The 27,261-nt window shown below is 40.9% G+C and overlaps 1 protein-coding gene across 1 annotated transcript in view; it reads left to right on the top strand.

Annotated features, from left to right (window-relative positions):
- Nucleotides 1-17,322: 17,322 nt before the first annotated feature.
- The window catches only part of MGAT4B (alpha-1,3-mannosyl-glycoprotein 4-beta-N-acetylglucosaminyltransferase B), a 105,438-nt gene continuing 95,499 nt past the window's right edge, over nt 17,323-27,261 (top strand). Inside the window, exon 1 of the mRNA XM_053465545.1 lies at nt 17,323-17,654. Coding sequence (XP_053321520.1) covers nt 17,558-17,654 — 97 coding nt within the window. The 5' untranslated portion in view covers nt 17,323-17,557. The remainder of the gene's footprint in view (nt 17,655-27,261) is intronic.

Here is a 27,261-nt window from a genome sequence, read left to right as displayed (position 1 = left end):
GCGCTTCTCAGCGGCAGCCCCTGTATATATACGGGAGTCCTGGGAAAGTCCCCACCCCCTCACAAGGTACAGCCAAACCCCGCCCCTTCTCAGACATCTGATGTGCGAGCCAAAGAACGCTCCTTGATCCCTGAACCCTGTAACCGCGCCTCCATGAAGTGTGATGTCACAATGAAAAAGCAAAACAAAGGACCTTTCCGAAAACAGATAGGGGGTTAAGGAGGGTTCTAGAAATATATATATAAAAAAAAAAGTGTCTGGGCTAAGTTTTTTCTCTCTTAAATACATATATGCGATATATTGTGTACCAACAATTATAACATGTACATGCATACCTTCTGCTGTGTTGACCAGAGATGTCATTAGCCTAACGCAACACCCCAGCTGTCCCCAACAACCCAGACCACCATCCTCTCTACTGAGTTATGATGTCATATTGTAAACGGTCAGGTTGGGGACATCATAGAACTCCCTTGTATGTGGTACATTCAGCAGTTGCTCACCAACAGGGCAATCAGCCCCTGTTTTACAGTAGAAGGCGTGCATTCCTAGGCCTAGTCAGTCTAGACCAGTGTCTGCAAAATCACAGTCACAATAACCTTCTTCTCAGAAGACCATGGATGATATCATTACCTAAAACCAGGCTAAGCTGTCACCACCAACAATTTCCTTTATCGTTACCAATGCCAGTATCATTATTCCAACTCTCTGCTGATTTCTGTATGTTTCTAAGATAATTGAAGACATTGGGGAATTAGCAGGACCATATCATTGGATGTTGCTCCACACTACAAATGTACTCTTCAATTGCTTTCTGTAAATAAGGCATTCTGACGACCACATCAAAATATCACCCTAATATATATATATATCACAAAGATTCTACCAGATTGTAGCAACAGCATGAGTCTCATACCGGGTTCCTCATGGAAAACCCTAATCAATCTGGCCATTAATATATCCTTAACCGGTTCACCTATATTCAATCATTAATGTTTGCCACAAGATAGCAAGAAAGGCACCCATTTAGACACTCAACATATCCATGTTTCATGTTAAGAAAAGTACAAATATTTTAGATTCTTACAAAGAGCATCTGTGATCTACATGAGGTCCATGCTGCCCACCTGTGAAGCACTCTCAGTAAACTGAATGACCAATGTACTAAATTGGAGGAGGCTTTAAAACCAACTGTACCCTGTATTACTCTCGCCTTTTGATAAGCTGAAAAGAGGCAAATGTTTAGATTAAGCCGATGTTAACTTGCCCAGCTATAGGTGGAAAGGGTTTACGGTTATGGAAAACATTGGCCAACAAACATCACCTTCAGCAAAAGACTCCATCTGCTCTTGGGCCAATACAACAACATCAATTGCCCTAATCCAGGTATGAATAAGAAAGAATAATCTTAAAACTGGATGCCCTGCTTATCTTCTAGTTCACACCAAGGCCCGAGGACAAAAATAATTTCAATATTTAGAAATCCTTAGAAGATGCAAATACTGATGTTGTGCCATTGAATGCCACAGTTATGTATGTGCTAAAATAGCCAGGAGGCATTCTCTGCTGAGTCACGTCACTCCATGGCTATAACACGCAACTACGCAAGTTCATGCAAGAACCCCCCTTGCAGGGCCCTTTTAGAAATGTTAAAGTCAGCTGACAGGTCACATGATGCTTCAGACAGTGAAGATAGAGCAGTAGCTGGCCTTATGGGTGTGAGAGGCTCAGTACTCTTATATTCCATTAGTCATGCCTCTGACATTACATACTGTGCTGAGTCACAACCAACATGATCGCTGAATGTAAATGAGCCGGGTCTCTCGATTTGATTGGAAAGTACAAAATAATAATAATGCGGTCACTGAAACCATGTGACCCTTAACAATATTAAAAAATATTAACTAAATTAAAAACATTTTTCTATTATAACATTTATATACACATTTAAGGTTATCAGTATTTTCTAATACACATTCTTCTGTCAATTTCCAAATCAATAGCAATTCTGGGAAAAAAGATTATTTTATATCTTATTTTTCTCTAACCAAGCTGCAATTTGGAGTGGCTTTGAGATCTAAAAAATAAATGCAGGTGAACTTATATCTTTAAAAATACATGTGGGCTTTTTTGTCCTCACCAACCTTCTTAAATTACATTATTGGTGTTTTCCATAGTCAGGGGTCCCATAAAAATCCCCACCAGCTAATTTAGTTTATTGACTGCCAGCAGGGCCACCATTAGGGTGGTACAAAAATTCCTGTTGATTGACCCCCGGCTAGCATGGTGGCCAGATTCCCTCATTTATCACAGCCCCCCCTCATTGGTCCTCATGGCGTGCTACCTAAGACAGGGCTGTTTTGGCTGATGTTGCTGATCCTGGAGGGTGTTGATATTGGATGGTCCCTTATATCATGGTGCCATGGGGGATGAGGTCTGGAAGCCAGGTCTCATAGGTATAATCAAGCAAGGAAAAGACTCCAATACATACCAGTACTGGGCGGTGAAAACCTAATGCCCTATGTGGTGGTGCATTTCTTTCACATTTTTTGGTTTAACGCTCATATGTTGAGCTCATGTTTATTTTGTCCAGCTACACAGCTTTATCTATTGTGGTATCTGGCACATATTTCTTTTGTATAGATATAAATGGGGCTATAGCCAAGGTGGTACCTTGGGCAGAGAAGTTTGCAATTTTGGGGATATCTCCGAACATGAAAATCAAAGGATTCTTAAGAACTGGGGTCGTAGAGCCTGTCTGTTACTTTATACATAAACCGTTCAAGTATTTAGCAATTTTCACATAGTCTCCTCTTAGTCCTCGATCTTTTTCTTGATGGCATGGACCTTTTAATTATGGGGGTTAATCTAGGGGTGACTATAATGGACACATATAAAAATATTCTTGGAATGCAGAGCTCATTAAACCCATCGATGCCTGGTCGCCCTTCTAATAGCTAATCAGACATCTGAATGTAAATTGCGGATTCACTGATTGCTTTGCTTCGTCATCTGCCAGAGGTGCAATATCACTGTAGGCTTCTAAAGTTACCTGTGTCATTCTAGGCCTCAAGTGTATGACTTCATCATAATATTGCACGTGTGTGGTTTGTATAACAGCTTGGAGACTGACAAAATCTCATTTCCTTCACTAGGTGAAAACTGAGTCAGCTGACTATGAGTCACCATCACAAGTATACCATCGGATTCTGACCTTTCACTGGTTTCTGCGAGTTTCATCAGCCTTCGAGAATCTGTTATTATTATGGTGATGACTGATCATAGTGACTACTCGGACTAATGCCAACTTTAACAGTATTAAAAACAATGGAGTGTGTAACTTTGTTACGGACATATTATTTAGGTCCAGATTGACTTTTGACCTGCTCCAAGCCTGCAGTCAATCCGCGCTGCTGTGTTATTAACCCCTTAAGGATCCGGCTGGTTTTTATTTTTGTACCCTTCGTGACCATTGCTGTTTTAACACTTTTGTGGTGCTCATGTTTAGCTGTAATTTTCTCCTCTCCCATTTAGCGTACGTTCACAAGTTATATATTTTTTTTCAAGACAGGGAGGGCTTTCTTCAGATTTTCTTGATCATATCATCTAATTTCCTATATAAAAAAATAAAAAATTGAAGCACTTTTTCTCACTTTTATTAGATTTTTTTTTACTCGTCTACAAAAGCTAATGAAAAAAACTGCTAAATAGATTGTACAATTTGTCCTGAGTTTAGAAATACCCAATGTTTTTATGTTGTTTTTGTGTGCTCTGTTTGCCCCAGCACCCAGATTACACACATGGGACTTACCCCAGCATGCAGACTGCATCCACAGGACTTGCCCAACACCCAGATTGCACCCACAGTGACCTCTTCTTAAGTCAGGGATTCTTTTAGTCACGCTCACCCGCACCCTTTATTCATTCTATACCCTTTAGGCCCAAAGCAGTAACAGTAATGGATAGACTGTCAGAATACACTACACTTACAAATGCCTGCCCATACACACACACTCATACTTTCTCTTCCACATACACATCCTGTCTCACACTTGCCCTTGCATCCACACACTTGATTTCTCTTAGACATTCTTGCCCTAACAAACACTTTCAAAACACAAACCCATCTTTCTTCTATTTCTCGTAATTTATCTCAGTATATCTACTCTTTCTCATTATACCATCTCTCTTTATTTCATCTGTCCCTTTTCTCTTCATCTCTCTAACACATTCTATTAATCTCTCTCCTTTCTAGTTATCGCTCTTGATTCTCTTTATTTCTCCGTTTTCTCCCTAACTCTCCCCTTTCTCTTAATTTCCCCTCCTCTCTCTTTACCTCACCCTTTTTTCCTTATCTCCCACCTTCCTGTTTTTCTCTCCCCTTTGCCCCATATCAATCTCCTCCTTCTCCCCATCTCTCATTTTTCTTATTATCCTCCTTCTCTCTCTCTCGGCTTCCTTTCTTTCTCCTCTTCAATATCTCTCCCCTATATGTTTCTCTTTTTCGCTCCATTTACTTACTATCTCTCCCTTTTCTTGGTATTTATTTGTACCCTTTCTCACTACCTCTACCTCTCTGCTTTCTCACAATCCACATACACCCCCTTGTGGTGGGAGAGGAAGGCCTCTGTATCACTGCTCTGTCGCTGTGCGCACGGCTTCACTGTTAAGCACTCGAATATGATGTCCATTCCGGCGCTCAGCATCAAGCGCCAGCACAGTGACAGACAAGTGAGACAGAGGCCTTGCGCTCCCACCAGTTACAGCCGCACCTAGGCGGTGGCAGCAGGGAACGGAAGAGAAAGAGGGGTGCCAAGTAGTTGCTAAAAACTTTTTCACAAAGCCCTGGATGCAGGACATTGAAAAACTGATGTTCTACTATGCTGCACCTGTGTTACATGACAAAGCATTCAAGTTGCGTCAAGTGTTCATTCTAGTGTTTTTCAATATGCATGTTTGGGTATGTTTTGAGATTGCCTCCTAGACTACCAGCTCAGCTGCACTGTCAGTTTTGTAAGAAAAACACACTTTTGAGGAACTAAAGTACCCTCACAATCATTGATTGGCTAGCAAAGCATCATGATCATTACAGGGGTATTACTTTCACATTAACAAGTACCTGTTGTCTACCCCTATACACTATGTTAAACTTAAAACAATATATAGTAGTGGTTTCTTTGAATTAGAAAGAGTTAAAGGAGTTAGAGCAAGGATGTTGTGAAAATGCTATAATGTAAAAGGCCTTTGCTCTTGCTTGACACTTGTGCCTTTTAATCATTCATTTTTCCAACATAAATGCAATAACAAAAGTAGACAGAAGATGGTGCTATAATCCCAATCCTATTAAGTGACTATCCCAAATCCTACATTTCACAGTTCTGCATACTAAAATAACATATAAAATGGTGTTTACAAATTTAAATAAGTAAGATATACATATTCATTGCCCACATTATGTGTATACCATGGGAAAGGTTTGCAAAAAGGAAGGCAGCCAATGAAGTGAAATGGTGTTCTGATGCAGAAATCCAATGGGCACAGCCTCTCTATACAAGACCTTAAAATGGTCTCAAACATACCGTATTTGCTCGATTATAAGACGAGGTTTTTTTCAGAGCAAATGCTCTGAAAAATACCCCTCGTCTTATAATCGGGGTCGTCTTCTAATCAGACCTCAAATAGAGGTCTGATTAGGAGACTAAGATCCAGATCCCCCGCACCGCTGCAGGGGACCTGGATCCTCCTGTCGTCGCACCCCCCCCACACACACACACTTACCGGTGCTTCCGGAGGTGAAGTTGGCAGCGGGGGTTTGTATGCGTCCGTCGCAAATACCTTCCCCGACTGTCAGAGATCAGAGTTCAAGAGTTCCTGATCTCTGACAGCCGGGGAAGGTATTTGCGACGGACGCATACAAACCCCCGCTGCCAACTCCACCTCCTTCCGGCTGCCGCGGAATGAGACGTCAAACCGCTGCCCCGGCAATACAGCAGGAAATTGGAAGCACCGGTAAGTAAGTAAGTAAGTGTGTGTGTGTGTGTGTGTGTGTGTGTGTGTGTGTGTGTGTGTGTGTGTGTGTGTGTGTGTGTGTGTGTGTGTGTGTGTGTGTGTGTGTGTGTGTGTGTGTGTAGGTAGGGCATTTCTGGAATGCCTTACACCCCTATATGCCACTCTGGCACTTAGGGGGTTAAAAGGCATATTATGGGGCAGAGTGGCATATAGGGAGGTATAAGGCATTTCAGGAGGCAGAGTGGCGTTAAGGGGGCATTTAATAGTGCACTCTGCCTCCTGAAATGCCTTATACCTCCCTATATGCCACTCTGCCCCATAATATGCCTTTTAACCCCCTAAATGCCAGAGTGGCATATAGGGGTATAAGGCATTTCTGGAGGCAGTGTGCTCTATATAATGCCTTTTAACTCCCTTAATGCCACTCTGCCTCCTGGAATGCCTTATACCTCCCTATATGCCACTCTGCCCCATAATATGCATTTAACCCCCTAAATGCCAGAATGGGATATAGGGGTATAAGGCATTTCTGGAGGCAGAGTGGCACATAGGGGGTCAAAAGGCATACCATGGGGCACAGTGGCATATAGAGGGTTAAAAGGCATATCATGGGCCACAGTGCCATATTGGTGTGGCAAGCCTGGGGGCAGATGTGCGTAACTGGGGGACAGGTTGGAAAATACAAGAAATAAAAACAAAAAAAATATATTTTTCTCAATCATAGCTTTTATTAAAAAAAATAGTTTACATGAATTAACATTTACTGGTAAAACTTTTTTCCTTTAGGGTCGTCTTATATTCAGGCTTTTTCTTTTTTTCCTAAGTTAATATTCAGATTTTGGGGGGTCGTCTTATAATCAGGGTCGTCTTATAATCGAGCAAATACGGTAAATGGAGATTCTTCTCTGCAGAGCACATGACAAATCAGTTAAGGCCATTGGTCAACTTCCACTTCCTCCCCCAGTGCAATGTCCTTTCACCTTGGTCTCTAAGGGTCACCGGAGAAGAAAGGTTACCAGGGAAGTGTCCAGCAGAAGGAAGACCTATTGTGTTTATAAAGTCCTGATATATATATATATATATATATATATATATATATATATAATCATACAGTAAATGTTATTCAATAATTACGGTAAGATTCATAAAATACAGACCCGTTTTATAACACGGTTACTTAACGTCCTTTTGTCTAGACCTGCATAGTTATTTTAAAATACATTGTTTAGTTTCTAGTAGTAATTAAAGAATAATTTAGACTAAATATTACCGTCTAGCATGTAAAGCCAATAATCCTTAGCAGAACTGACATTTCATTGGGTGAGCTGGAAGAGGGAGATCTGTAGGTAGCTTTTATATATATATATAAAACCAGATCGGACATGACTCCCCTTTTATTGTGCTTTCATTTTTTGGATTGAATCGGGATTCAGGATTTTAATAAAAAGTGTTTACGTTTCATGCAATAAAATTTTATAATAAATGCTACCAAAGAGAGCGCTTCAAATAACAACATTCAGTGATTATTCTCTAGCAAATTCCCAAATAAACAAACAATGCATAATGCATACAAACAGAACACAGAGAAATTATTACAGAGAACAGAGCTGAAGTTAACCATCTAAAATCATGATTTCCATGTGACTACAGCAAAGCAACAGAAAGGAATGCGACACAAATATACAATGTATACAATGCTTCTTACTGTACTGTTACAGGAGATGCAGAAACTGTGTGTTTTTTTACCAACACAATGTACTTTTAAAGGTATCCTGATATGACATAGAAGCACATACTCAGCAGCAATCGTAGTTTTTTCTCTATGCCAGTATAGTAACGAGGGGGATAAAAAATTGAAATATTTCCTATAATGTTCCCAATTGGCTAGCACAAAATATAGCTTAACATACCCTGCAGCCTTTCAGGCCTGTATTACGGGGTATACTGTAGCAAGAGACAGGGCAGGGCCAGCCTAGGAAATGGTCATGGGACCAGCAATAGAGGTCTATGCTATTGCAGTGCTTTTTCACCTCCCTGGGGTGATCAGGGAATATCATTGGATCTCACCAACCGGCCTCACTACCTGCAAAAGTGGGAGCTACCCAGGACAGCAGGACAGTGCCAGAAAATCGTTACACCTTCTCATTTTTCAATCAGGCTCCTGATTAACGGCGTCTGTTTTTCTGCCCCCAAGAGAAAGGTGGATTGGACATAAAGTACTTTTCTAGGCTTGTGGAAGACTTCTTTATGTGCAGGGATGCACTTACCCATCGAGGACTGAGGGCCCTCAAGGGTCCGGGGGGCTGTGCACCACAGGTGTACCTAGGGGGTGGTCCGCCCCAGGTGGGCGCACTTCCTTAAGTGGACAAAACCGCCTGCCACAAGGAAGCGGTAAGTCATACAGACCTCCGTATCCTGCTACCTTGCGATGCGTGCTGGCTACTGATGCTGAGTGCTGAAATATGATGTTATATCCCGTCGTTCAGCACTAAAGCCACGGCCACCGAAGGGAAGGCGGAACAAGAAGAGGAGGAGAGCAGGAGGAGGAGGAGAAAGAAAAAGAGCAGATAAAGGAAAGGAGATGGGGACATGGGAAAAGTAGGAAGACATTGTAATAGTTGAGAAACTATGAGTGTCAGGCTCAGTAAAAAGTAATGGGAGTTAAAGTGTACCATAATCTGTGCCTTGCTCAGTATAAATTGATGGGAGTTATAGTGTACCACCATCAATGTGTGGTTCAGTATATAGTGATGGCAGTTATGCTGAATCAATTCTCCATTTATTGAAAAGAGTAATGACATAGACAGTTTGCATTTAATTTGGATCATATTGTAGTGGTACAATGGTCAGTGTAAGGTTACAACAGTATACATCAGGCACAAAATATATGGTCAGCATCAATATAAAACATATACTTCAGTCTTGTATGATATACAACAGATTGGTCGAATCTATTACATAGTGTGCTATCTTAAGTGTAGGTCAATAACCAAATTCAGTACCAGTACATATGGTTACAAAGTATGATATAAGCATGGAGAATAATCATACAGAACAACCAAACAAAAAGAATGATGGATGGTGCTCCGCCAAAAAGTATCCAGATTAGCAATGTGTACATAATTACAGCATGTAGATAACATAAAAATGGCATGAGGTCCCTCCATGTATTGCAACTAACTTCATGAAAGGGGTATGCACATGCTTCATACCTAAATTCAGAGCCCAGGAGGATCTCCCACAAACCCACATAAAACAATGTGAGAAGAGGTGGAAATAAGAAATGCCTTTTATGGTAGCCATTTCAGCCCATTTTTAATATGCTAGACCCTTTTGAGGCCATAACCAAATCTTCCATATGACACGTAAAATGAACCCCTTTAAGCCAAGTTGATATGGAAAGTATGGTTTAACAACGGTTTACTGGGCCAATACTATTTTACATAGTCTTGAAAGGAGATGAGACTCTTAAGCAGTATCCACACATATAGTTTCGAATGGTGTAAGTGACCTACCCAAATTGGTATTTGGAATCAATGAAGTGACAAAATGTTTAATTTGATGAGAAAGGAAGCATGCTCTGAAGGGCATAGGGGTCAAGTGAACCATCTCAGGGAGTGAACGAAAAGTATCCCCCCGGAATACATGGGACACATGCAGGATTCTCTCATGGGAGTTATGCTGTACAACCACCCAAGTTTGGCTCAGTATTTAGTGATAGGAGTTATGCTATACCACCTCCAAGGTCTGGCTCCATATATATATATATATATATATATATATATATATATATATATATAGTGATGGCGGTTAAAGTGTACCACAATCAGTGCCTGGCTCAGTATAAAATGATGGGGGTTATCGTGTACCACCGTCAATGTTTAGCTCAATCTATAGTGATGTGGCCCTGCAAGATTCAAAAGTATTTCTATTACATCTCAAGCTATGTGCTAGCCACCTTTTGAAACCAGGCCCCTGCAGGTTTCAAGAGGTATTCAGCGACAGTTGGATTTCTTTTTAAATATAAACTCCTTTGTTCTGATCCCGTCCCTCTCTGGCCTCCTACAAGTTATAACTCTACTTAACAAAAGCTCTCTTATGTCACCTCTCTCTTTCTTGTAGCCTTTCTATTGCCTCCCAAGCTGTGCTAGCCACCTTCAGAAACCAAGCACTAACCTGTCCGCCCCCTGTTCATTTTATTTATACATCCTCTTCTGCATCGTAAAACTGCTCCGCCCTAATTACCGATACAAAAAGATACTTCTCCCTCTTTTCACCCTCCTTTTGTTTTAATTACCCATACTACTCCCTTAGATTGTAAGCTCACAAGCGTGGCCCTCAAATGCCCACTATTCCCGCCAGAAACTTTGTGTAAAAGTACCGTAAGGCTAGATGGGCAGGGTTCTCAATGCCTGATGTATCTGTATGTAGTAATGTATATTTGTTATCCGCCCTGTTTAAATTGTACAATGCTGCATAATTTGTTGGTGCTTAATAAATAAAAGATAATTATAATAATAATAGTAATAATTGTAAGTAGTGATGTGAGTTAGGTGTACCACTGTCAATGTCTGGCTTAGTATAGAGTGATGGGAGATAAGGTGTACCACAATGAGTGCCTGGCTCAGTATATAGTGATAGGAGTTATGCTGTACCACTATAATTATCTGATTATAAATTATCATTATCTATATAACGATAGGAGCTATGCTGTACCACTGTTAATGTCTGGCCAATTCAGTTTACCCCCCTCAAACCATTTATTTTTTTAAACTAGACACCCCAGTGTACTTCAAATGCTGGTATTTTAACCATTTCCATACACTATTTTTTTGTCAAAATTTGCGGTAGTAGCTGTTTGTGTTTTTTCTCCCACACATTTCAATTCCGGTATGAATTTACAGCCCCTGCTATATTCCACAGCTAAGTGTTCAGCAACAACTCCGTAGTACAGCGATACCACCCATGCATAGAGTTGTTGGGTTGTCTGGGTTCTAAAAGGACACGTTTAGGAGGTGTATATTTTATTGGGGAATTTTGACATCTTGACAGTCTGTGTCCATGTCATATTTGGGAAATCTTTGAACTTAGCCAATTCGATTTACCCCATCAAACCATACATTTTTGAAAACTAGACATCCCATGGGTATTTCAAATGCCAGTACTTTAACTACTTCAATGCAAGGATTTAAATGTCAGTATTCTAACTATTTCAATGCAATGGAGATATAACACTAATTTTGAGGATTTGCTCATAAAAAATAAACTTTTATATGTATATACAGACTTTTTTGTACATTTTGTTGGAACTGGATGGTTCCCCTGATGGTGACATCACCAGATGATTATTTTTACGCTACCACATTTTTATTAACTATTTTTTAAAATATATTTTTATGGGCTTCAATGACTTGTATGGTTGAATGCAGTACCTGCATTCTATCTGCAGAGTTCTCAGGAGAGTCTGTGAAGACCCTATTTATTTTAATATGGAAAGAAGCATTACGTCATGAAGCTATTTTTTTAAATATATTTTTATGGGCTTCAATGACTTGTATGGTTGAATGCAGTACCTGCATTCTATCTATCTATCTTTGTCTGCCTAAAAACTATTTATTTTAATATGGAAAGAAGCATGACGTCATGAAGCTATTTTTTAAAATATATTTTTATGGGCTTCAATGACTTGTATGGTTGAATGCAGTACCTGCATTCTATCTGCAGAGTTCTCAGGAGAGTCTGTGAAGACCCTCTTGGAAAACTTTTTTTTTTAATGGGCGTCCCCATCTTGCGAAAGGCAAGATCTATCGATATGGTGCTTGTGATCGTTGATCGTCTCCTAACCTCTTTTAAAGCAAGTATCTCTCCGGGGAGTGATCAGACAGGGCCCTTGGTGCAGTTTCCAATGTTGTTGACACAATTTTTGATCGCTTTCTAAACCCGTTTAACCTCATGACAAGCCAGGAGTCAAGGAGTTACAGTATCTTTTTTTCTTTACTACAAATACTGAAAATTTAGATATGTGGGGGTGTAACCCTAAGGGAGAGGCTTAACTAGTAAGAGTTGTAGTCGTGTTAGGACGTAGCTAAGAGAAGGGAATCGCCATGGAGGCCATGACTCTTTGTTGCCCGGTGCCCTGGATGGTCTCAGTCCACCTGTGTATGTGTCTAACATTCCACCCTTTGTCTGCCTAAAAACTATTTATTTTAATATGGAAAGAAGCATGACGTCATGAAGTTATGTTACATCACAGGCATTTTCATGAGGGAGAAAATTCTCTCCTCAGACCCTCACCACCAAGTAAAGAATACAATTATGCTTAAAATTAGGTAAAGTAATGTAATAGATCTGTCTCACAATGATGAGCAAACACATATTTGAGCCTCATTAAATTTTCAAGAGAAGCAATTAGTATGGCACCACTTGTTTGTAAGACTAACCACAAAACGTGTGAGACTAATTTTCCCCATACAAAAGGCATTGATGGAAGTATTTCCAGTACATTCCAATTATTATTATTTATTGTTTTATATAGCACCATCATGATTCCTGGGAACTCTCTGGGTTTCGCCCAGAGACTCAAGGGAAAGAGTCATTTCTCCGGGTCAACACTTGAATCCTCCGGGTCGCAGGAGTGGGGTCCTGACACACCCCACACCCTGCCAATTTCCCCTTTAAATGGAGGTGTGTCCTGCGACATGTGATGGCTGGTTGGAGGGTATCAAAACATCTACAGCAAAATATTAGCCCCTCACTGCATATTAGTTGGGGACAATTTTTAATTATTATATCTGGAACTGAGTGTTATGATTTTTTTTAAATTCCTTGTTTGGAAGTATTAATTACGTAAGAAACCTATGTCAGACTTGGTTGACTTGACAGTAATAAGGTTTTTATGTTCAACAAAAAATAACATTTGCATTGTCTATGAATAAAGTATCATAAAGCAAAAATGTACCTGCCTGCCCATAATTAATTAGAGCAGGCAGATATCTGTTTTGATAAGCGTATAATTGCCAGGTGGCAGACACAATTTTGGTAGGCACCCAGGATGCCACAGAGATACCCGTTCTTAGTCATTAGTCACTATAAATCAGGGATAGACAAGGATATGGTTCATGTCAGACATAGTTACTGGACTCCGTGAAGGACACTATAAATCTATTTAATGTAAAACAATACTAAATAGGTCCCCTTAAATGTGTTAGACTGAATTATACCTATAGAGTCTCAGTGGGTTTAAATGAAGTGCAGATCCACTGATTCAGTTCCTTGGTAAGCAAGATAGCCATGAGAAATTAGATAGGACTCGCCAAACTCGGGGTACTTTGGCGTGGTGGCCGGCTAAGCAATATGTGGCCGTATAGTGTGACGGAATGAGAGTCAATCAGTGGTAGGATAGCATTCACATTGAAATCAATGAGAGAGTCATATTTATTATTAATTATTCTTTTATTTATATAGCGCTTAATACAATACATATATTCAAGGGGTATGACAAGATGAGAGCCCTACTCGCAAGCTTACAATCTTGAGCTATGCGTAAGAGTGGGGACCCGTTAGTCCCTCTAGAGATCTTGCGGGAGCCATTGCTGGAGCTGGCTGAAAAATGAGTATCCGCACGTGTGAATTTTTTTACAAACAGCATTCTGATGAATCCCTCAATACATCTGGATGGAAAAAAATAGGTGACTTCCCACTGTCATATACATTAATGCATGTGTGCCTTTAAATAGATATGAAATGTGTTTCAATGACTAAATACTTATAAACAGCCATTGATAAAGATACTTGTCCTTGATTGAATATGGTCATTACAATGGCTCCTGGTTAGTTCATCCTACTCCTATTTCTACATCATTCACTGAGAACTGGTTACAGGAACACTAGACTAATCAATGACTCATTGCTAATACTCGTCCGGTGGGGCTACTAATATATACTGCATGTCGATATTATGTAACTAGATGCAATGAATAATTAATAAATTGCTATTGTAGTGTTAAGTTTTTTTATTACAGATTTACACGTATATACTATGATACGGCATTAAAAATACATGAGCATAATAAATGATAATTAGACTTTTGTGTGCTAGAATTACTCTTTATAATATTATTGCCTCACTTGCAAAATGGAATATGAGTCTCATTGTGTAGTGCGCCATACTTGAAAGAATTTGGTGTATGAGGTATAAAAAAACCAGTTATTTTAAAAAATGGAAGGACAGACAATAAAAATCACATTATTCATTCCCTGTCGTTACTAACTGGAAAACCAGCTACAATAGTCCTCCGCCTCCACTGCTAGGTGGCGCCATAAGGCTTTGAGAAATTATCACTAACAAACAAGCATCGTCCATCCATATGATCATGATCACTAACTTTTGAAAAACTTTTAAAATCACTGAACAGCTTTGGTATGTTATGATACATGCCAACAGCAGTGTCCCTTTCCTATTAAACTGAAGGATGTGGATCTGTCCACAGTATGACGTCAACAGACTGCCATGTCCAGGACCAGACTTACATGCGGTCGCTAGATGGATAAAGGCTTTTGCAATGTGGTGGCCACAGACTAAAGGATAGGATTTGCCACAATAGGGGTGATAACAGTATATGGGAGGTGCCATCAAGCACCTGTCCATAGGGCATTTTCCTAGTTTGCCTGGTGGCCAGCCTATTATTGGTCTATAATACAACACTATGGTATGCATTGCCATTGTGCGTAGCAAAAAATATATAATATATTATATAGAACATATAATATATAATTATATATATAATGTATGTATATATACACATTCACATGATTGTGACAGTACTGGGGAGGCTTATTAGATACCATACTTCTATTTTTATATTTACAAACAAATGTTAATGAAAAAAAAATCCTACAATATCGTGTAACTAAAAATAATGGAACTCCTGCTATATACGTAGATGCCTACGCACTTGAGCCGTGTGGGTGCGATGAGCAGCATCTGTTCTGGATGCGTGTGAGAGATGGTAGGTGAGATACTGATGTCATAGCGATACCAGAAGTGTGACGCATGCTTCTCTATAATCACTATGATGCGTAAGAATATATTCGTTGTTTTTCTAAAGTACATGGATTTGTATCATGATAGCACCTTTCCGCCTGACAAAGGGTCCTATTTAATATTTAACATAAAACGCCTGACATTTTCGCTCATTTGAGTTTTAATTCTCAAAGCCAATTCAATCTGTCATCATTATGTTACTGCCGGAAATAACTATGTAAATAATTAAGCGTTTCAAAGGTATCATATCTTGACATATTTCAGTTTTTTCCACCAACTACAACGTCCAGTCAAATGGTTCATTTATGTCCTTAATTTTTAAAGAACGAGAGGAATGTCCACCACACAAACTATAACTCCCACCATGTTCAGCCATGTTTTTTCCATTTACTTATGCGGGTTTGCAATGCTCACCAAATGGGACATCCTAATTAAGGGCTGTTGAAATACATTGCTTGTCAGAACGGGGACTGTGGATTTCTACTCCCATCATGCACAGACACGGAAAAGGCTATCAATGTTGAGTGAAAAGGGAAAATCCAAAGGCATGTGTATGATATAACAAAGCAATACAGAGGATTCTTTAAATATACTTGGCTCATCTTCTTTGGTCTTTTGCTTGCACAGTGGAAATAAAGTAATTTTATCACTCATGTCACTGAATGCCTTGATTAATGAAAACTTGAAGGACTGAGGCTGGAGAGAGCTGGCGTTTCCATAAAACAGAATGCCTGTCAAGGTGTATGTTCTAAGCCATGCTAAATACAATTTCATTAAAGACTATTAGGTCATCGCTTGGGGCGCTTGGGCTTTCCGCACCAGCCAAATATGAATTGAAGAGTGTGCATAATGTGGTGCCTGGTTTAAGAAATGTATTTTTTTACAAAAATTGTTGCCACAGCTCTATTTAGCAGTGTGGGTAACAATGTGCCACCGTTGGCGAGGCAGGCCGATCCAAAATTAATTTTAAAAAAGGGCCAGTCCGACTTGGACAGGACCACTCACAGCTGAGGGGACATCGTGCTGCATGACCCTGTGGTAATATTGTGGTGGTCACACTAGAAAAACAAGACTCTGAGTTAGGCAAGGGTGTGATTTAGTAACAATGGTTAGTGTGAGTGTGTAGGCGTGTTTTTTTAGAGTTAGAGTGTGTGTGTATATTAGTGATAGCAGGGGCCAGATTGTCAAGTGATGGAGGTGGGTATGTTGTGATGTCAGCACTCTCCTGGTGTGCCAGTTGGCCAATCCAGGGCCTGTGTGTTACACACCTCTTACCTTTACCAAATGGCCAAAGAGGGACAGCTTTGTTTTAGGGGGTGGGGTTACTTTTTTGTGAACTATGTGACCTCTAAATCACATGTATGTTACCGAGAAAGCATTTAGAAGAATACTGTATTTTATTTACACAATTTAATTTATAAACACATTTTATGTTGTTTCTATACACATTATTGTAACTTGTAGGGCTCAGGGATACCCGGACACATTCATACTCACCAACAATTTAAGATGGTAACAAAGAGGGACATCACAGGAGGAAAGAGGGGCGTTGGCCCAAAAGAGTGACTGTCTAAGGTACTAGCCATGTGTGTATTCGGTATCAAGTGTGACTGTCTGAGGTACTAGCCATGTGTGTATTCGGTATCATGTGTGACTGTCTGAGGTACTAGCCACGTGTGTATTCGGTATCATGTGTGACTGTCTGAGGTACTAGCTATGTGTGTATTCGGTATCATGTGTGACTGAGGTACTAGCCATGTGTGTATTCGGTATCATTTGTGACTGAGGTACTAGCCATGTGTGTATTTAGCATTATGTGTGACTGCCTTAGGTAAAACCCATGTGTGCATTTGGCGTTGTGACTGCCTTAGGTAATAGCCATGTGTGTATTCGGCATCATGTGTGACTGCCTGAGGTAATAGCCAAGGGTGTATTTGGCGCTGTGTGAATGCCTAAGATACTTGCCATGTGTGTATTTGGCGTTGTGTGAATGCCTAAGATACTAGCCATGTGTATATTTAGCGTTGTGTGACTGTCTGAGGTTCTAGTGTGTATTCGGCGTCGTCTGACTGCTATGTGTGAATGTAGGGCTGCTTTAGCCCAGTGTGTGTCTTTTCAAGCTGTTGTGCTCCTGTCACTGGCTTCGCGTGACGTCACTGGAGGTGTGAGCGCGCTCTCCAAAACCGCTATCAGAGTGGTCCACGCGCACTCGCGCGCCCACCTTATTCTCTTCCCGATGGGCGCATGACCCGGAAGTCCGCGGGCACGAGCCCCAGTCTCTCGGGTGCGCGCCTCTGTGCGCTTTCCGAAGGTCCCGAGGCCGTGTGTAGTTCGCTGTGTGTGTTTGTATCTCAATTTACCGGCAGCCGTCGTTACCACAGAAGCAGCGGATACAGGAGGAATTAAACCCGGAAACCTTCAACCCCCCCCCTCCTCTACCTTCCTACCCCCTGTCCCGGACATGCAGCCGCCCCCGCCGAGGCTGAGGAGCCCCAGGAGGTGGAGATGAGGCTCCGCAATGGCACTTTCCTGACTCTGCTCGCTTTCTGCTTCTGCATCTTCCTATCCCTGTCCTGGTACACGGCTTTCAGCGGGCAGAAAGGTGAGGGGATTCAGCCATCTTTAATGCACCCCACACCCTGCATGAATACAGGAGAGGGGGAATGAAAGCGCCCCACACCTCTCCATATGACCCTGACACATTGAATCCAAAGCAGATGATGGCTGCCGGGGATCCCACTCCAAGGTCACTATCCATCGCTTGTCCGCCAGTCCCCAGCTGCTTTGTTGTCTGTACTGTGACGGCTGTCACCATGGGTGTGCGGTGGGCACCTTTACTTTGGGGCTGTCATAGTATTCATCTCTTAGCACGTTCTAGATCAGAATCAATAACTTCAAGCTATCATCTGCTTTGGAATACAGCCCACATCACCCTCAGTCAGCTTCCACCACCACTTGGGTTTGGATATCTGTCACCTGGCAGCGGCACAGCTCTTAGAAAAAGCCAACGAAGAGAGCACCAGGCATACCCAAGCCCAACACGCCTTAGTAATTATCACTGCTCTCATCGCCCCACGTCAGCTGGCTGAGAGTGATGTTTGTTGTAATCCAACAAGATTTTTAGGGCTACAACTGCTCATCCGTAATCTGTGTAGTTCTGGTGTCAGGGTTCGCACATGGGTTCTATCCCATCACCTCTGGGACAGAGCATCCACGAGTTGTAGCTTCAGTACTCTCTTATATGTGTGGGGCAGTGGGGGGCATTCTTGTTGGGTCCTTGTGAGAAGTAGTGTGGTTTCTTTCTTGAGGTTGACAGTAACACTATATTGGCCTGTTATAACCCGATTCATGCTCGTTATATGTATTGTGGGGGTTGCTATGGTTACTGGTGGTCTATGATCTGCATTGTCTCTTGTTTCCATACACACACCATTGCCTATCCAACTCTTTGTATGCTTTGTAATAATAATAATAATAATGATGATGATGATGCTACAACATGCGCAATTCCTCTGTGTGATCCCACATTTACTCCATTGTCCTTTCTACACCTAATTAAATGGGTTTGTCATTGCCATCTGACTGTATTGTCTATACGTCTATACAATATATATATATATATATATATATAACGGTATATTAGTTTATAGTCTAACGCCTTGTTTCCTTAACTCACCTTTGTTGATTTGCTGTACTTTTTGTTCAGATTATTCTTTTTTACTTTGTAAATATGAGATGTTGGTGCTAAGTGCCTCATTATACTGTGACACATTATCCCTTACGTTCTGTTATTTGTCGCTGTAAGATGTTTATGATTTATGTCCTTGGCAAGCCCAATATAATTCCAAAGGAGGAATTATTGAGAAGCTGGATATTCCCCCACAAACTCTAGTAATAAATAACATTTATCGAATGAAGTTTTGAAAATGTGTGGAAATGGCCGGCCATCACCTTTACCCACCATAACTTTTGTTACAGAAATGGCCGGGGCATTGAGCGTGTGAGCGAGGCTGCAGCCTTTGTAGGTGATATATTTCACATGTGTTGACGTGTGCTTGTTCTTATCATATGTGCCAGAGCTTATCATCTCCTGGAACACAGACCTTCCGGAGCACCTTCTCAGAAAGCTTTTTAAATTGTTATAGCCTGGAAATGTGCTAAAATTATCTGCTGTGCGTTCCCAAGTTTTTGTTTATAATTTCGGTGCTAATTTGTACGTATCGGCATTGATCACATTTTAAGTTTCTCTTTTTAACCCCTTCTTAGCGCATGTGCCTAATTGTATGGCCATGTGTCGCACCCTGGTCTGGCTTTGAATGCTTTACTGTAGATGAGGCTACTGCTGAAATGATCCGAATCTGATGTTGGAAACGTGGACTAATGAGGGGTCATCATCCAGCCTGTATCTCGCCAGCAGGCCTGGAGAATCTGGCTTCACGTCTCTGTTATTTATGCAGATGATAGCATTGTAGGGGTTATTATTTATTTAAGAAAATGTGTCAGTCCTGTTTTATGTATACATAATTACGAGATACAAATTTCCAGCAGAATTGTCCAATTTGGGTTTGTATGTTTATTATTTAAACACAGCAAATGCTAACACTGCCTTCGGTATTCTATTGTTTGACGGTTGCGTCCGGTGATTGGGATGTATTGTAATAACGGTGGTTCTGTGTACTGTGGGTTGTGTAACATCCAAATGCACCTAATTTGGAGCCGCTCCATAACTGCACAGTTGGTGAGCGGCTGGGTTGTTGATTTCATTAATTTTCTTCATTACTGGGCGAATCCCAAAACACATAGCATCTGACCACGAGTGCTGTATTGTCCCACAGTCCTGTGTAGGAGGGTATAATATATTTCAACACCACAATAAAAAGCATCAGAATAGATTATGATAATGCCACAGGTTGTATTTGTTAGGAGTGCCATAACCAGGGTCCTCGGTGCCGGGGGGGGGGGTGAGGTCATCCTGATGTCACATCCACGTATGGAAGTGCAGGGGCATTGTCCTCCTCACCATGCACCACCTCAGGGAGCGGTCTTTCTTGCCCCATGACACGGCCCAGACTTAACCACAACTCTTATACTAAGTTTGACTTCTTTTATTCTATATCATTAATACTTTAATGCTGAATTTAATGTCTTGCCCTCTTTCTGTATCTGAATTTCTCTGTCCCTTCGCACTGTCTAAAATAAAGAATTCATGCATGGTCCTGCTTGAAATCCAGTGTGATTTTTTTTTTGTTTTGTTTTCTAGTTTACTGTTTGTAACTATAACTTTAGGTTTCTCACAAGGATGCTTGTCTTTGAGGGGAAAACGCGGCATGAAACAATTGACAAGCGAATTCGTTTTTGTAGAACGCTTCTATCTTCTCGGGATATCGAATTCTGTATTTACTATAAGGAGAATGATCTGTAGAAACAGAATTTGACGTCAGATAAGACTCACTTAATCTGTCCTCACTCTTGTCTTTGATTAAGGATAGCTGGACGCCTATCCCATGCATGTTTTAATAAGCTCCTGTATTAGTCTCTACCTCGTTTCCGGGGCGGCTCTTCCCTTTATCTACCACCTAGGTAAGTTAAAACTTACATTATATAATCGCAAAGGTATAATTTAGGAGAATGCAAAAGAATGTGAAGTGCCGATTTAAATATTCCATTACGATTTAAAGAATTTCTCCCTACCCCATGTGATCACACACAATAACCCCAGTGTTTACATTTCCCCACCTAACGGGACTCGAGTGGTAATACTGAATATACAGTGTTTTCCAAGCTGACGTTTTCACTGAGGTGGCTCTGTAAGGGAACAAAAAGTGTTTTTCCATCGATATTTCTCTAGATTTACTGCTGGTGGCTTCAGTGGAGAAACACGAGGCTGGGATGATAAATGAAAAGTAAGGGAGAAAATAAGTATTAGAGAAGCAGCAATAATGTATCACTCAAAGCCTTTTAAAACACAAGTGCTGAGATAATGTTTAGACCTTTTCTGTCCTCCCTAATCCACCGTCGGTGATATTAATAATCTGTCGGCATCTCAGACAGTACTTGCACCGAGGCGTGACGGATCGCAACTAAAACTTCACACTTAACCAAATTGCCATGTATCACGCCATCTTTTGCTTTGCATCCTTCCAATTGGATATTGCAGGAACAAGTCGTTTAATTTAAGCAGAGAATAACCTGGCATTTAGTGAATCCTACGGCGCGTTCCCTATTCAGGATGCCGTCGGTAACGCAAGATACTCATCTCTAGTACATATATACACAAAAAACAACCTGGAGTATAAGTACTACTAAATCAAACACCCCAAATATAGTATATTCTACATAACCGTCAAATACCACCACCCTTACATGAATAATTCTACCTCCCAAATCTCGATGCCGTAATGGTATTGTATTTTGGGAGGGTGGGCAGTGGCGTAATGCGGCAGATGGCCAGGTAATAGATTGTGCCTGTGGAAGTTCAGTCCCAGATGGCTTAATGGTGGGCTACTGCTGTTCACCCGTGAGACTAGACAATTGTTTCACATAATCTTAAACACACTCTGTATCCGGGAGAAATTCACCTAAAGATTGTTTATGTTTGACCTTTAAGAATTAACCGCTGGGATTTACTTTTTAAGGAGCTCCAAGACATTTGCCAAAATTGCCTTGGCAGTAATACGCACTTAAATAGAAGGCTTGAGGACAAAAATCCAGTCTTGATAGGAAAACAAATATTTAATATAGAATTCAAGACAGACAGTGCCTTTCCAATCAGTACTGGGACCCAACGGGAGGAGAAGTAATAAAACCTATTATTATTTATTGATGTATGTAGTGCCATCCTATTCCGCGGCGCTGTTCAATAGCAAGGTGTTTGCCGCCAGGTACTTGTTTTGCGCATGACACATTTCAGCACTCATTTAATATTAACAGAAGAAAAAAATATTTTCAGCAGCAAAAGAATAGAAATCTAGACGAGGCCATCTTTCATAATAAAACCCTTATCATGCTCGTACTGGATGCCGCCTGGAAAGCTGGCCGAGGCATACACACTCGCTGCGTCTTCATCTGAGCTGGGAATGGTGCAGAGGTTAGTGAGGAAAAGGGGGAAAATAGGGAGAGTTAGTGAGGAAAAATAAAGCTCCTGGGGAACTCGATGGTGATATTTTATTACGCTTCTGAAGCATATGGATCTCAGTAAATATTTTATAAATTATATGTCAAAACATCATCCTGCTAGATTTTAAGGTTTACATCTTTTGAGGAGTTCGAGAGCCTCACAGATGCTACGTTTCCTTTACTCCCACAGCTTAAAACAGCAATATGGCAGCGTGGATTGTGTACTTTTTGTTATGTTAATGAAGCTCTTTTGTAGCGCACACAATGGATCACTGATTTAAAGTCACATTCATTTTTATTGTCTTATTTATTTTTAAATGCTGTGGAATAACTCCCGATGTGTGTAAGTGGCGTTAACTAACGACTCGACAACTGTTTTTCTTTTAAAGACTACTTGTGTTTAAAAGTCTGTGTTATGAAAATCCACCAGAATATTCTGGTCATAACACAGTGCCTGAGTGCGATGGAAAAATACTGCTTCCAAGAGAAATCGTACATCATGTTTATAATGAGCCGCTATTGTGGGGCAATCACCGTGGACACCAATGGATGTTCTTGCGGATCGCTCCTTACTTATCCGTTTGCCCCAAAACTGCTGAGAGCAGTGGTTGCCTTATTACACTCCGGGACTGGCTGCAACTACTGCTATTGATTTGTGTGCAGTTAATGATAATAATAATATTTGTTATTGTTATATCTTTTTATAGCCCCAACTATTTACAAATGTAATTGTTGGTGAAATAGGGAGCCGCTGGAGGGCTTCTTGCATTCAGCAGAGGCAGCCATGGGGAGCATACCTGTGTTTATTTACATGCAGCCCAATTAAAAGTCCATGTGCAACACGCTTTAATATGTGTTACATTATTTGGGGGACTAGACTGTCCCGATAAGATGAGACCTTGCTGGATTCATTTAGCTGGTGGAAAGTTTTACGCCTGCCATGGGCCAGGAAATGCATGAAAGCATGCTGGCAGGGTAAGAATGCGTTGGAAGCATGCACCAGCATGCGCTACCAGCACAGAATACCCACTCATGCACCCACACAAATAATATTTGTTGTTATATCTTTTTATAGCCCCAACTATTTACAAATGTAATTGTTGGTGAAATAGGGAGCCGCTGGAGGGCTTCTTGCATTCAGCAGAGGCAGCCATGGGGAGCATACATGTGTTTATTTACATGCAGCCCAATTAAAAGTCCATGTGCAACACGCTTCAATATGTGTTACATAATTTGGGGGACTAGACTGTCCCGATAAGATGAGACCTTGCTGGATTCATTTTGCTGGTGGAAATTTTAACGTCTGCCATGGGCCAGGAAATGCATGAAAGCAAGCAAGCGGCATTTCTGAATGCTTGTCTAGCTCTTTGCTTCTCTGATGCTTGAAAAATGTACGGCACGGCACTCTGGTTATTCCATTGCAGGATCTTGAACAGAATAGTGGAGTAGATGATGAAGTTGTTGGGATCGCGTCGCACGGACCATCTTCCTGTACCGTGTTCATCTCACATGGTGGAAGAAAAGATTTAAGTAGCCTTGATATTTTATAATCTAATGGCATTAACGTAGCCATTAAAGCTATCCTAGTTGATATGTTGTCCCCACTGCTCTTCTAAACTTCTTTTGCTTACTTCTAGTTAAATGTTTCTTTATTTAGTAACCAAACATAAGCACTATTTTTATCTGGGATTATTTAATGGATTTTTTTTCCCCCTACATGGAATTAAAGTCCATGGTAGCTTTTCGCAAATCCACTCACATGCCATTCATTATTGTGTCACTTTGTCCGACACACGATGTTCTCGGGACTGAATGCTTTGTGAGTACAAATCATTTTGAAAACTCTGTGAACGGTGGAATCGATGCTTACGGTCTGCGGGTTTATCTGCGTTTCATACTCCAACAGAGTAGTCCAGAGCCACCTTTGGCAAGTTACAACCAGTACCCCTGGGGTCTAGTTGAGTAGGGGGCTGGCCTCCCTTATCTGTCATTGTCCCCTGGAGCCTGCTACCCGTATCTGGGCCCTTGGGGCCTAGATGGCGCCCTCCTGGGTATTAGGGTGAGACAGGCAGGGTTTTGTACTAGGCCTCAAGATTTCTCATGGCGGACCTGGAGTTATCATATAGAAAATAATATAAAAAAACCTGTAAAGCAGTTCAAGAGAGTATAATGTTCCAGGCATCTCATCCACTTTATACAATCAGCTAATACGTCTCCCAACGTCCTTGTTCCACATTAAGCAGAGGAATATTTTTTTTTCTCTCTCTCTCTAAATCTTTGCTCTGAAAACAGTGTTGCTTCTCTGTATTTAGCTTTGTTTTTTTACTTGATAAATATAATAACCACTGGTAATAATGCTGAAACGTAGGGTTGTTGAATTCCCAGCCTTTTTGCGACTCGTCCATTTGAATTACTGAATAAAAATTTGTGAGCCTTTCCCCCACCCCACCCCCAGTAAAAATAGAGCGGTGTTACATTGCCACGTTCTGCTGGCCGGAATCCATATCGATTTCTCATGATAGTGGTGCGACACTGGAGTAAACTAATGTGAGGCGAGTACAGCATAAAAGTAAACTAAATTCCGATCGCATTCGTTGGCTTTAGAAATACTTAACACTGTCCTCTCGCTCCCGTTTTAAATCATCTTAAATGGTCTATACCCTGACACGGAGCCTCGTGCAGAGGGTTCTGTACGTATCGTCTGCATAAAAGCAGTTTGAAATGCCGTTTTTGGTAAACTAACCAAGCTAGTGAAGGCATGGCGGATGAAAGGCTTGTCCCGCAGGCAACCTTAAAGACAATAGAATGGATCTTTTTCCTTTCTTGATTCAGGTCGAGCTTGCAGGTTAACCAAGCGTTCTTGGGTGAAAAATGTTTAATCACAGATGTCAAAATATTTATCTAAAGAAGACCTCTACACATATGCATTTCCTTTAACCCTTTAGAGCATCTTATAGCAACCCAGTGCTTCCCTTTCTGTATATTAAGTGAAGTGCATTGGTGCCTTAATTCTGTGTTAGTTTGATGTTTGTCCTTTACGTCATGGAAACACGTGCATTGACAAGAACTACACCGTAACACTTTTGATTTCTCACTGGACAATGCCGATGAAAAAGGTTACCACCACCTAACTGATATGTTACAGACAGGCCATAATAAATTTAGCAGATTTATGTATGGAAGCAACATGTCTGTTCTCAGAACACGGCTTATATAGGTAGGTTTAAAGTAGATGTCGGTGCTTGGGGTGAACTTTGAAACACCATCATATTTCATAGCGCTGTACAGTAAACAGGAGATGAATCGCATACCAGTTAGGAATTAAGGAAATAGAAGGTAGAGAAAACCCACTGAATGTGCTTACAATCTAGAAGAGTAATTTTTAGATTAATTACACTGATTGACAGGCAAAAAGCACAAGCTGTTGGTTTTTTCAGTAAATTAATTTACTTATTCTGAAAAATGCGACCGCAACAATTGCCCTTTAAAACTTGGTATTCACCAGCTCGCAATGCTAATTGTTTAGCTTTTCACAGTAGAAAAATATTTCTCTCTCTTTTAGTCTCAAGGACGTTTGATCATTGCTGTTGGCTCCCACACGTCATCATGTTTATACCGATTGTCTCCCTAATTTCTTTGCAGTAAACACTATTATATAAAACCATGAAGGAGAGAGGTGCTGTAAATAACTGAATAGAATTTACTAATATTTTATTAATTTATAATTGCCATCGCTTCCTGACAGGATCAGACAAAGTGTCCGTATGAGGCCAACAGTGTTCGTGACAAGGTTTGTGAAGGTCCATAGAACATCATTAAATTGTCTACCGTGAGCTATGTTGGTACCCAGCCCTGGTGTGGTACAGTGTTGTTCTGACAACGCATACATGCAAGCACTCACGTTGGCATGCAAGCAAGCACTCGCATACATTGGCATGCAAACACACACTCACATTGACTGGTAAATTTTTCCAAAATTAATTGGTAAGTTGGCAACCTGGTCACGTGCCCCAACCAGGGGCCTTGGTGTGCCCGTTTTGTAATGCATGCCATAGGTTTGAAATTGCTACTTTATTCTTCTCTGCTCCTCGGTATGTCTTCTGAGCTGTCTTGTGAAAGTTTTCTCTCTTGCCTGAAGGCATGCATATTTCCAGTGTGTGTATCATATTGATAATACCTAAACTAGATGACGCATTATGTAATTATGAGGAAGAAGAAATTAACTACCACCCACACCTTAAAATTAATGTACCCCCCCCATAATTATGTCAAGAAGCATTATGTGCCGGTTGCTGTATGGTCATATGGCTGAAATGTTGATTAACTTAGCGTTGTTAACTGTGGAAATAATGATTAGACTACATCTATGCCAAGGAACAGTAGTGCTGTTCAGAAGGTGATGAAAGGACTTCTGGGGGACGGGGGACACAACTGCCGGCAACTACAGCTATATTCATAGCAACATTCCACTGCTTTTATGTATTTTATTCACTAAACTGCAAGCTGAGCGTTTCAACTCACTGACTTTATATTATAAATGATGGAGGGAGGTTACCCCACAAGAAAGCCCAAGCAGGGTTCTCTAATACATTTTAAGGAGATCTCTTGAGTAGGGCTGCAACTAACGATTATTTTAATAATCGATTAGTTGGCCGATTATTTTTTCGATTAATCGATTAATCGGATAAAAAAAATGAATGTAAATTTTTCATTTATTTAAAATAATTTACTAAACAAATGATCTTAAATACAAACAGCAGAATAAAAAAACTTTGATAATACATTTCTTGTCTTTATTTCCCAACCAGCCCCCCAATATATGCACATTTGAGCCCAGGCTTGCTACGCTGCCTCCCAGACATGCCATGCTGCCCCCCCACATATGCCACGCTGCCTACCACATATGCCACTCCACGCTGCCTCCCACATCTGCCACGCCACCTCCCACATCTGCCACTCCACTCTACCCCCCACATGCCACTGTGCCTGATACGCCTTATACCCCCTGAAACACCACTCCATCCTCCCCAGACATGCCACCCTGCCCTCCCCACATATGCCACGCCATGCTGCCTCCCACATCTGCCACTCCA

Source organism: Spea bombifrons, chromosome 4 (genome assembly GCF_027358695.1).
Source record: "Spea bombifrons isolate aSpeBom1 chromosome 4, aSpeBom1.2.pri, whole genome shotgun sequence".
In the NCBI taxonomy this organism is placed as follows: Eukaryota; Metazoa; Chordata; class Amphibia; order Anura; family Pelobatidae; genus Spea; species Spea bombifrons.
The sequence above is the reverse complement of the archived record's forward strand: the minus strand, read 5'-3'. Positions and strand labels throughout refer to the sequence as shown.